Genomic DNA, 10,928 nt, shown 5'->3' with positions numbered 1-10,928 from the left:
TTGGGAATCGAGAATTTAATGGATCTGACGAAAAGAGACACATCTAAGCTCACACTCTTTTATTTTCTCCACATATTACACGTCAGTGACCTAAAAGGTTTGGATGACCGTCGTGCAGAGATCGAGGGTGGCATTATGTATGGATGCCATGAATTCTTATTTTGTCAGTACAACATTCAGGAGTGTGGAAAGCGAACACAGTAGCCAGGAGGAGGAAGCAGAGGCAGGCAGCAACAGTGGATTACCGTCTGCTAGAGTTTCGGGGAGTTTAAATCAGGGTGCAGGAGACCTGCTGCTGTCAGTCATTGGCGCTTGGGGGGGAAAGCCCACGCTGGAACACTAAGAAAATACCACGGGAGCCAAAGAATAGGGACGAAAAGGGTAAGACAAGACCCACACTGGTTCTAGTATCGGGAGTGTTGATTTGGTAAACAAAAACTTAACCTGTGGTGTAGGAGGGCTAGCTGGAAAGGTGCAAAGATATTCTGCAGATTGAAGCTAGCTATGTCATGTTTTATGGAAAGATCTCACTCACTGTGGTGAAAATGTCACGGAGGACAGATTTGAAGTGTTGCTGTGTTGTGCAACATGAAGTCATAACTTAATTATGGCCCTGACTAGCTGCACCTGTCACAATAGACGTTGTGGAACACAGCGTGTCACAAGATCAAGTTCAGTTAATCTTCCAGTCCTACAACACGTCCATTATGTTGATTTTTACGAGTGACTTTACGACGTTTTAAACACAACGACCATCGAGAGTGAGACACACGGTCTCGACATACTGAGCCTCAAAGGAAAAGTGGATTAATATTCCTGCCTTCTGCTGCAGGGCGCCTGCTGTATGCTTGTTCGTCATCTGATTAGAGGAAGCAGATCAGATTGGGTGTTCATTCTTGCATAACTGGAAAAACATTTTAACTGTGCCGCACTGGCAATTTCGGGATGAGACTCCGTGCCCAATTGTTGTTTATCGAGGACTCTTCCTCCTCCGTGCAAATTAACTTCACATTCAGCATGCTGTGGTGGGCATGTTGAATGGGAAGATGCAGAAAGAGGCAGATCCCAAATTTGCACGTAGGGAGTTGAGTCTGAAGTCGTCAACAGGCACAACTCATGGTTACAGAAAACATGTGAACGTTAACCTTGAATAGCCTTAAGCAGTGTGTGTGTAAGCACAGAAAACAATAATGTATTTTGATACAATAAATTGTGTAAGCAGTTGCTTACGGTGGCTAAAACTGCAGTTGATGTTGCCTTATTATGGGTGATATAGTATTCGTTTGCACACAGGATGATGATATCCATATCGTATATTCATCCATCAACACTTTTACCTCATGTTTTTCCCCCCAATTCACGTATATTGGTAAAATCACTTAAAATATTTTTGTAATATATACACTTTTTTTTATAAAATATTTTCTTTCTTATTTTGTAAGATTTTTTTTTTCCTATCTTGATTTGTCTTATCCTTTGCTTATGTCTGGCCCTGCCGCAGTAACGCCTAATCCCCTGAGGGATTAAAAAAAAAAAGTCTGATCTCAATTTATAATTATCTTTACGGTTTTTAAAAGGCACCGGAACCACATTATGACCTTTAAATATAAGTCGAGATATAGATATATATATACACATAGATAAAAACGTCCCTCTCACTCTCGTGGTATCTGTGTCATCCTCAAGCTCAGGTCCTCTACCAGAGGCCTGGGTGTCTGAGGGTTCTGTGCAGTGTCTTAGCTGTTCCTAGGTGTTGTTCCTGGGATCTGTTGGAGTCACCCTCTCAGTTTAGAGGTCACTGCCCCGAGTGCTCCTACTACCACAGGGACCACGCTAGCATTAAGCTTCCACATCCATTCCAGCTGTTCTTTCAACCCATGCTACTTCTAAACCTTTTCGTGTTCCTTCTTCCTGATGTTGGTGTCAGCTGGTATCGCCACACCTATCACCACTACTCTCTTCTGCTCTTTGCCCACCACCACTGTGTCCGGTTGGTTAGCCAGGACCTGTTTGTCAGTCTGGAAGCTGAAGTCCCACAGAACCTTGGCCCTGTTGTTCTCCACCACCTTCTGTGGTGTGGCCCATTGGGACTTGGGTACTTCTATTCAGTACTGGGTGCAGATGTTCCTGTACACTATCCCAGCCACTTGGTTGTGCCTCGCCATGTACGCTGACCTGGCTAGTGTCTTACACCCTGCTACTATGTGCTGGACTATCTCAGGGGCACCTTTGCGCAGCCTGCACCTTGGGTCTGAGCCGCCTTTGTAGGTTTTCTTGATATCAGTCACTTCTTTAATTTGAATTCAGACTAGGGAGAAAAGATGGAATCCAGAAAACAACATTAATTGAAGCCTGCATTCCCAACGTGTTGCATTCAGAGGTCTGAACCCAGGCAGTGGTGTTTCATCAGGATTTAACAGGACAGGACACATTAAATTTGATTTTCTCATCAAATCAAATCAAACTTTATTTATAGAGCACTTTTCATACGGGTGTTACAAAGTGCTTCATGACCTATAAAGTGAAGCAACTGAAAGTTTTCTCTCTGCAAGTGCCCACCATTCCTGCAGCCATTGATATTTAGTGTAGTATGAGTTGTTTACGACCTAACAGGCCGGGCCTGTGGCGTGTGCAGCCTGCAGCAAGAGAGCAGCCAGGCAGAGGGAGGCCAGGCCGGTGCCCTCCTACCCGGGCCATCTCCTATCTCCACAGCAAATGACAAGTCTATTTTGGAAAAGAGGCTGCGCCAGAATAGGTACGTCAGCTATTTGGCATCAAGAGGCACCAGAGAAGAAAGAAAAAAGATAAGTCTAAATCCACCGCCCACCGCAGGAGACCGGGGGATGTTCCACCACCCTGGATTATTAACAACCATTTCAAGGATATTTGAGCACAAGCAAGACTTCAATTATTAAATTTTATGTATTTTATTTACTGTTATCATCATTATTTTTTGGTTTTCTTCTTCGTTTAATGGGACTTGTAAACTCTGATACTGGACACGACCGTGACCCGGACATCTTGACTCCCATGATCCAGCGGCCTGAGTTTTACCTGCGTGGCTGACGACTCAAGGTGAAGGAGCCCAAACAGCATTCGTGATAAATGCTCTTATGGTATTTACATTAAAAACCGAACTGAAGTAAGCACGAAATTAGCCAATTCCTATTTAAATTAAATGTCCGTTAGCCTACGTTTATGTTAATTAACGATAATGAATACGTGGCGTGCGTATTTTAGCACGTTCACAAAATTACTAATTAAATTTAGGTTAATTTTTATCAGTTTCCTTAGCTGATTTTTATTTATTTATTTATTTAAAAAAGGGGACAGTGGTATATATTAAGTATGTTTCTTGTGCGGGAGTTTAATCAAACAGCTGAAGTCCGTTTCGCTTCTACAAATGGCAATGGACAGAGACGGGGTCTGACAGCTGAGGTTATTTTTGGGACTGGCGGTTCAAGCGACAGAGGTGACAAAGCTGGTAAATGTCACTCTTTGAAAGGCGCATATCTGCTCGGTTTGACCTTGTTAGAAGGGAATTTACTCGCTGCGTGTTATCATCAAACTAGCTCCCTATCGATGAGGCTTCTCGTGCACCAAGTCTTTGTATTGGTGACTGTGTCCAGGCCCTGGACGGGGATATGTTGACTTAGCTACTGTAACTGCCTGCTATAAATATGCCAGTCTGAACTCTGGATTTACGACTCTTTTCATAGCTTCGCATATTTATAGAGAGTGCACATAGCAAACTGTCACATCTTACAATAGTTTCTGTGCATCTGACAGGGTTTACTTTAACATGTGGGATGACGTAAAATAACATAACCTTTGTATGAGAGTTGGAAAATTCAAAGGATGCGCCGATTGTGAAATTCTAGGCTGCCACAGATTCAGGTGTTTAAAATAACACATATTTGGTTTGTGTGTTTTGTTTTTGTGGTTATTTGCCTACTCATTATTGTAGCAGAGGTTTTAAAGTTTCTTTATTCAATACAATTCAATTCAGTTTTATTTATATGGTGTCGGTAACAATCCTCAGGGAAGGGAATGGTTCCTGTTAACAGGAAGAAACCTTGAACAGCCCTCTGCTTGAGACTGGCTGGGTAGAGACAGAAAAGGAATGGGACTTCATCTTTATCAAACTGTGTTTGAATGTTGGGCTATTTGTTGTGAAAAGCTATTCTTGCAAATCTCTGTGCTTGCCAGCAAATAACCAACGCAGCATTTAGACAGATTGATCCAACACTTCCCATAAACATAAACAACACCCCTACGTCTTTTCATATACTGATGGGACTGACTGGCTGATATCGATGTATGGCTGATGAATTAATGCATGCATAAAAATACTTCTTGTTTTGTTAAAGAATTTATTAATTGCAGTTTGTGTGTGAGTGCTTTCACATCTACTTTATTGTTCTGAAACTGGAAGCATTGGTTCGTTGGAGCTGGCGTATGTAAACACAGATAACAGACTCCATACAGGAACAAATCAAGTCAGTGTGGGTGGTATCGACCCGCCTCGGTTTACAGTGAGGACACAGATCACTTAGGAACAAATACGACGACTATTTATAAGGTTATAAATATATAACCTAGCAGCATCTGATGCGTCTTTAGAGAAGGAACTCTCGGGTGAATGGGTCGTTGCGTGCCTCCAGAGCATGTCCGCTCCTTCTGACGCGTCTGGCAGCGGCAGTCTTCGTCATAGACGTTCAAACTTTACCTTCTACACATAGCCTAGATGCTTCAGCAAACGGAACAACATGTTCATATACAGACATAACAACAGAACAGCAAGTGCCCACATTTGTTTATTTTTTTGGTTGTTTCCTTATATCAGCTTATTTCCTGATTTCCTTATATCCAAATGACCAATTTCCCCTACATGCCCTTGTGTGTAGTATTGTGTGTAGCTATGACTGTCAAACTAGCTAATATTTATGTTTTTTATATGCGTTTTCTGTGATTGCAGGAACAAACGATGGATAAGAACCTGTTTGGAGGAGTCCCCAGGTTTCTCACCCGGCCAAAGGCGGTCTTAGTGTGTGCGGGCAAGGATGCCACGCTGAGCTGCACTATTGTGGGCAACCCAACCCCACTGGTCACCTGGGAAAAAGAAAAGCTGAAGCTGACCTCCGGAGGCCGCTTCAAAACCGTGGAAGATGGGGACATTTACCGCCTGACTATCTACGACTTAACTCTGGATGACAGCGGGCAGTACATGTGCCGAGCCAAGAACAGCGTCGGGGAAGCTTACGCCGCGGTGACCCTTAAAGTGGCCCTGCCAACGGAGATGGCCCCGAGGGCCCCTGTTTTCACGGTGAAGCCTACCTCAACGCGCGTGGGTCTGGGAGGCGACGTTGTTTTCCTCTGCCGCGTCGCAGCCCACCCCGAGGCCAACTTCGACTGGGAGAAGGACGGGCGATACCTGGGGGAGACGAACCGCATCAAGATCGTTTCGGACAGCGACAGCAGCACCTTGAAGATCCAGAGCGTTCGGAACCTGGACAGCGGCACCTACACCTGCAGGGCCCAGAACTCTGTCGGCCGAGCTCACGCCGCGGCAGCCCTCGCCGTGGACGCTCAGGATTCTCGCCATCTGGCTGCGGACAAGAGCACCTCTCTCCTCTCTCACCTTCAGAAGCGCAAAGAGGAGATGAAGAAGGACATCTCCATCTATCGCGCTGAAGAAACCAATTCCTCGCTTTCCACCTCCTCCTCCTCCAACATCACGGATGCCCTGGGCTCCCTGGGTCTGGAGATGAGGGCCTCCGCGCTGGCGAAGCTTCCCAAAGGCGTGTTCACCCGTACCTGCACGGTGACTGAAGGCAAGCACGCCAAGCTCAGCTGCTTCGTGACGGGCCATCCCAAACCCCACACCATCTGGAGGAAGGATGGCACGAACATCAGCGAAGGTCGCAGGCATGTCATTTACGAGGACCAAGCTGAGAACTTCATCCTCAAGATCCTGTATTGCAAGCAGAGTGATAATGGTCTCTACACCTGCAATGCAACCAATATGGCTGGGCAGACCTACAGTGCTGTGTTGGTAACAGTCAAAGGTAAAAATTATTAAATCATGCACATACACTAATAATAAACCATCTTTGCCAATGTATAATTAAAGACATAGTATGAAACTACCAGTATTGGGTAACTTGATAGAGGTGGACACAATAGACCATTTCACCCAGTAAAACCATCAATCCATTGCCCACTTTTTTTCTATTCTCAATACACCAACCTTTAAATATGTGTCACACGTAGACAAGTAGTTTTTTTTTCTAACATGGCCTGAATCATCTTCTAAAAGGAGGAGGTATTTATAACACTTTATGTGTAATTCGCTCAGAATAATCTACAAGTGATTGTGCTCATTGTGCCACGTCACTCAGCCTGTAAGTGTGTCAGTTCTCTTCAGTCGTGCTGTAAGTGTAACTGTAATCAGGTCTCATTTAAATCACTCAAAACGTGTGCTGCTTCTCTCAACAAGGTTGAATTCTGGCTCCGCCTTTGAAGGGAGGTGTTGTGTTGCATCTATTTTCTGCTGGCGATGAGTAGTTCGCAGTTGCTAAGATAGTCACTGACTTGTGCACCACATTGGCACACTGCAAGTGTGACTTCCCCTGGGAAGGAATTGGCCGAGAGGGGGGACAGAACTGTAGAGTTGTAAATTTATGTTGGTTACTAATCTCTGTTCAGTCTGGTAATGATGGGAGAACTCAGGGAGATCGATGGTGGCTTGCAGGTTGTTAGTTTGTTAGATTGAAAAGAAAAGTTTGATTGATAATGTATACACTTTGAACAAGGGGTGATATTGCTTCGTATCAGTTTTACATAAACACAAAGACAAAATGGACAGTACAATAAAAAGCTCAATATCTATATATATATATGACGATATATCACAATGCTTTTTCTTCTGATAGTACTGTCATCTGATGTACATATATACAACTTGTATTTTAAGATGCATTTAAAACTTCTCAGTGAACTATGTAGAATATTTCAATATATCGCAATATCATAATATCACAATAGTGCACTGTATCGTGACTTAAGTATCGTGATACATATACAAAGTCTTTCCCGATACCCACCCCTAGTTAACATGGTTAGTTGGGTTATTGTGTATCTTAGAGAAGAAATGACCTTGCCAGTGAGAGATGTCAGTCACATTCCTGGAAAAATAACCAGTTGTTACGACCCAGCTCACAAGGGGTAAAGGGGCGTTACATAAAAATAAACACGTAGGCACAGGTTTGAGAATTTGATGGTGGATGTTTAATCAACACTGATTTAAATAAAACAAGCTTCACCAAAGTCTAAATGTAAATGCTCTAAGCTAAAACAAAACAAAGTTGCATATGAAAAATCTTGAACATAAAACAGGTGGGAGTAGCACCCCGTAAACACTGTGTTACTAGACAAGAGTCCTACCCTTGCTCCAGTGCGAGATATACGCCTAATTCTAATCTTCACAAATAAAAGAAGTTCTTAAAAGCTCTATGCAAAAACATGCATTTCACAAACAAACTAACAAGGCTTTTCAAAGTACTCCTGATCAGAGCAGCTATTGATTGGTTGCATCAGACGAGCGGCTGGAGATGAGGGTGGATTAAACAGTTTAAACAGTTAAACATTAAACAGTTAATTTGTCCTTTTGGCTGGTCCACTACAGGAAAGACTGTTAGTTTATGTATTTTATATGGCTACATTTGAGTGACTGGCTGAACACGGTGGACTTAACCTGTAACTCAAACCAGAGGTCCACATGTTTCAACACTTGAAGTTTATTTCTGAAGTGGCGTAGAGCCTAGAGTATGGATGCAGCATAACTGTTCCCCAAGTTTGTGGTTCAGTTCAGCCTCTACTGAATCAGCATGTGTAGTAAACACACTGGACAAAGTAAATACATTTTTTGTTGTAATTCCAAAGTGTATTGCGCATTTAACTCATTAGTATAACACATGTACTGTACTGTGCTACAACAGCAACCAGTGTTAAACTGTCAAACCCTCAGTAATCTTAGGTTTCTAAGTTGACTACTAAAAAGCTTTTTAGTTTACTTGACATTTACAACTGAGTAAATTCATTCTGATGAACACCCACAAAAGTGTATGTTCCAGTGTATGTTATAGGTACTCCCTAAACAAGCTCCTAGTATTTAATACTGCACTAGCCTGAACTGCAGCTACCATCATGGGTGAATAAATGTACATTCAAAATTTTATATGATAAACACCATGCTTCAGTATGTGTCTAATAGACTAAAATATTGCCATGTTTCAATTAATATGTCTGTTGTCATTTTTTCTCGTGTCAGAGCCTAAGGTGCCGTTCAGGAGGAAGCTGCAGGATGTGGAGGTACAAGAGAAAACCTCAGCCTTGCTCCTGTGTGAGGTGCCTCTCAGTGTCACCCAGGCCAACTGGTTCATGGAGGAAACGCGCCTGGAGCAAAGCACAAAGTATCGCATGGAGGAGGAAGGCACCCTGCGTCGTCTCACCATACACAACGTCACTACCAATGATGACGGTGTTTACATCTGCGAGATGAAAGAGGGCAGCCGCACTGTGGCTGAGCTCACTGTCCTGGGTATGTCCTTGTTCACCGTTCAAAACTGTGCTTTGATATCACAATCTAGTAGTCAGGTGTCATTATTGTTGGGAATATTTTCATATTCAGTATTTTGTTTCATTATTCCAGGTAACATCACTAAGAAACTTCCTCGGAGGACAATAGTTCCCGTCAGTGACACTGTTATCTTCTGTGTGGAGCTGGAGCATCCTTGTCCAGATGCCTACTGGACTCGCAATGGCGAGAAATTGAAAGAAGATTCCCGTATTTCCATCGCCTGCGTGCTCAGACAGTACACACTCACTATTAGAGATTGCCAGGCCGACGACTCGGGAGAAGTGGCCTTTGTGGCTGGAGACTGCAAAACCTCCACACGGTTCTCTGTTACCGGTGAGTCAAACGCATGAACGCTGGGGCTGTCTGGGGAAGAGGGACAATCTGAGGACATCTCATTGGTGGATGTGACACTAAGCAAGAATGACACGATGAAAGCTAAACGATCTTTGTTTCTGCTCCAGCTGCACGGAAGCATCCTCCAGACCCCCCCGTTGATGCTGTGGTGCAGAACAAGACCGACTCATCCATCACCATCCAGTGGTCTCCTCCTGACAGTGATCGTCCCGTGCCTATCAAGGGCTACATCGTGGAGAGGAGGAAGGTTGGCGCTCAGACGTGGCAAAGGTGCAACGCTGGGGAAACCATTGTGTCAACGGAGGTCACCATCAGCAGCTTCACTGAAGAAGCTAGCTACCAATTCCGTATCTCTGCCATGAATGACTTTGGCCAGAGCCCATACCTGGAGGTACCTGGAAGCTTCTACCTTGGTAAGACTGCAGTCTCGTGACTATATTCTGTTGTTGTATGCCTTCTTTTTTTTTTTTTTAATGTCATGTTTATCTGTTTCCTTTCAGAGCCCTCTGCAGAAGTCAGGACCGGTCTGATGAACAGCACTGCTTACTCTGGGGAGGAGTTCTCTGTCTCGGTGGAGCTGTCTGCTGTTTGCTCAGGCTTCTGGTCTTTAAATGGCCGCCTCCTGCGCAGCGGGGGTGACTATCTCATCACCAGGTCGAAGAACACACACACGCTGCTCATCCGTGTGGTAACCATGGAAATGAATGGAAGTGAAATCAAGTTTGTGGGTGGAGGCTCACAGAGCAGTTGCATCCTGTCTGTGAAAGGTATACATTCCTTTTTTGTTTTGTTTTTTTGTATTGTTGTACGACTTTTTTTGTGTGTGTCTTGTTTTAGTGACAAATTAATAATTCCACCATACCTGGCAACTCTGTTTTTAGCCCCTGCTGTTAGGTTCACCAACAAGTCAGATCAACCACATGTCGTGACTTGCAGTGCCCAAGCTACTGCTCAGCTGACTGCTGAAGTGTCAGATGACATTACACAGGTTTGTGAAGAATGCATAAATCCTTCATATCATGTGCTTTTCACAGATTCTGTTTATATATATGTTTAACCATTATTATGCAGAAGTGAAAATATGTATTTATTCGAAGGACTGAAATACTTTTTAAATGACCTTCAAAGCCTGGAAAAGGGTATCTGAAGTTAACTATGAGGGGACAATTTGTGCATTGTATGTGAAGTTCGTTGATTAAATGTGAACCATCATCATGCCTCATTCAAACCATTTTGTATTTAAGTTCTTAAAAAAAAAACATTTTTTCATTTTAAAAATAACAATAATAACTAGAGAATACTCCTATTATTCTCGCTGCACGGCATCTATTTTCACAAACTGTTTTGAATTCATTTCTTCAGGTGGTTTGGATGAAGAATGGACGGGAATTAAAAATTGGCAAGAAGTATGAATATGTGATGAATGACCGCAAGAGGAGCCTGATGATACACAATGTCACAGAGGAAGATGTGGGGATTTATGAGTGTGTCTTAGCTGACGACAAGATGTCTGTGCAACTCACTCTTAAAGGTACACTCATCAGAATTGTAGCTGTCAAGAAAATGTTTACAGGTATAGCAGAGCGGAGGCAGCAGCGTATATTCCTGAAGTTGTTCACAAATGTGCTAGAGTTGCTTGTCTATAAAACTAGTTTTCCTAAGTATCATTAACATAATCAGCTCAGGGCAAATAGGATTTTGTAAAGGGACCTGGTCTCAGGGTGGGGGCTGCAGCACATGATATATTGTCTGGAATGTGACCCACTCTGGTAGCTTATGTTTTGAGCCATCAAACAGGACAGAACTATCCATCATCATGTTGTCAGTTCCAGTTCCGCAACTCATGCACATCCTAAATTTTTGTGACAGCTAAACAAACCTAAAATAGAGAGCAATTTAAATGACCACATGTGTGTCGTTACTGTTGTTCTCT

General features: G+C 43.3%; 1 protein-coding gene across 1 annotated transcript in view; it reads left to right on the top strand.

The window, feature by feature from the left end:
• The first annotated feature begins 2,795 nt into the window (after positions 1 to 2,795).
• obscnb (obscurin, cytoskeletal calmodulin and titin-interacting RhoGEF b) overlaps positions 2,796 to 10,928 on the top strand; it is a 52,397-nt gene continuing 44,264 nt past the window's right edge. The window contains 8 exon segments of the mRNA XM_047588846.1: positions 2,796 to 3,075; positions 4,979 to 6,068; positions 8,333 to 8,602; positions 8,714 to 8,974; positions 9,103 to 9,408; positions 9,496 to 9,762; positions 9,877 to 9,983; positions 10,358 to 10,526. Of these exon segments, the coding sequence (XP_047444802.1) occupies positions 4,988 to 6,068; positions 8,333 to 8,602; positions 8,714 to 8,974; positions 9,103 to 9,408; positions 9,496 to 9,762; positions 9,877 to 9,983; positions 10,358 to 10,526 (2,461 nt within the window). The 5' untranslated portion in view covers positions 2,796 to 3,075; positions 4,979 to 4,987.

This window comes from Mugil cephalus, chromosome 7 (genome assembly GCF_022458985.1).
Source record: "Mugil cephalus isolate CIBA_MC_2020 chromosome 7, CIBA_Mcephalus_1.1, whole genome shotgun sequence".
Taxonomy (NCBI): Eukaryota; Metazoa; Chordata; class Actinopteri; order Mugiliformes; family Mugilidae; genus Mugil; species Mugil cephalus.
Note: the sequence above shows the minus strand (reverse complement) of the source record. Positions and strands in the feature narration are given on the sequence as shown.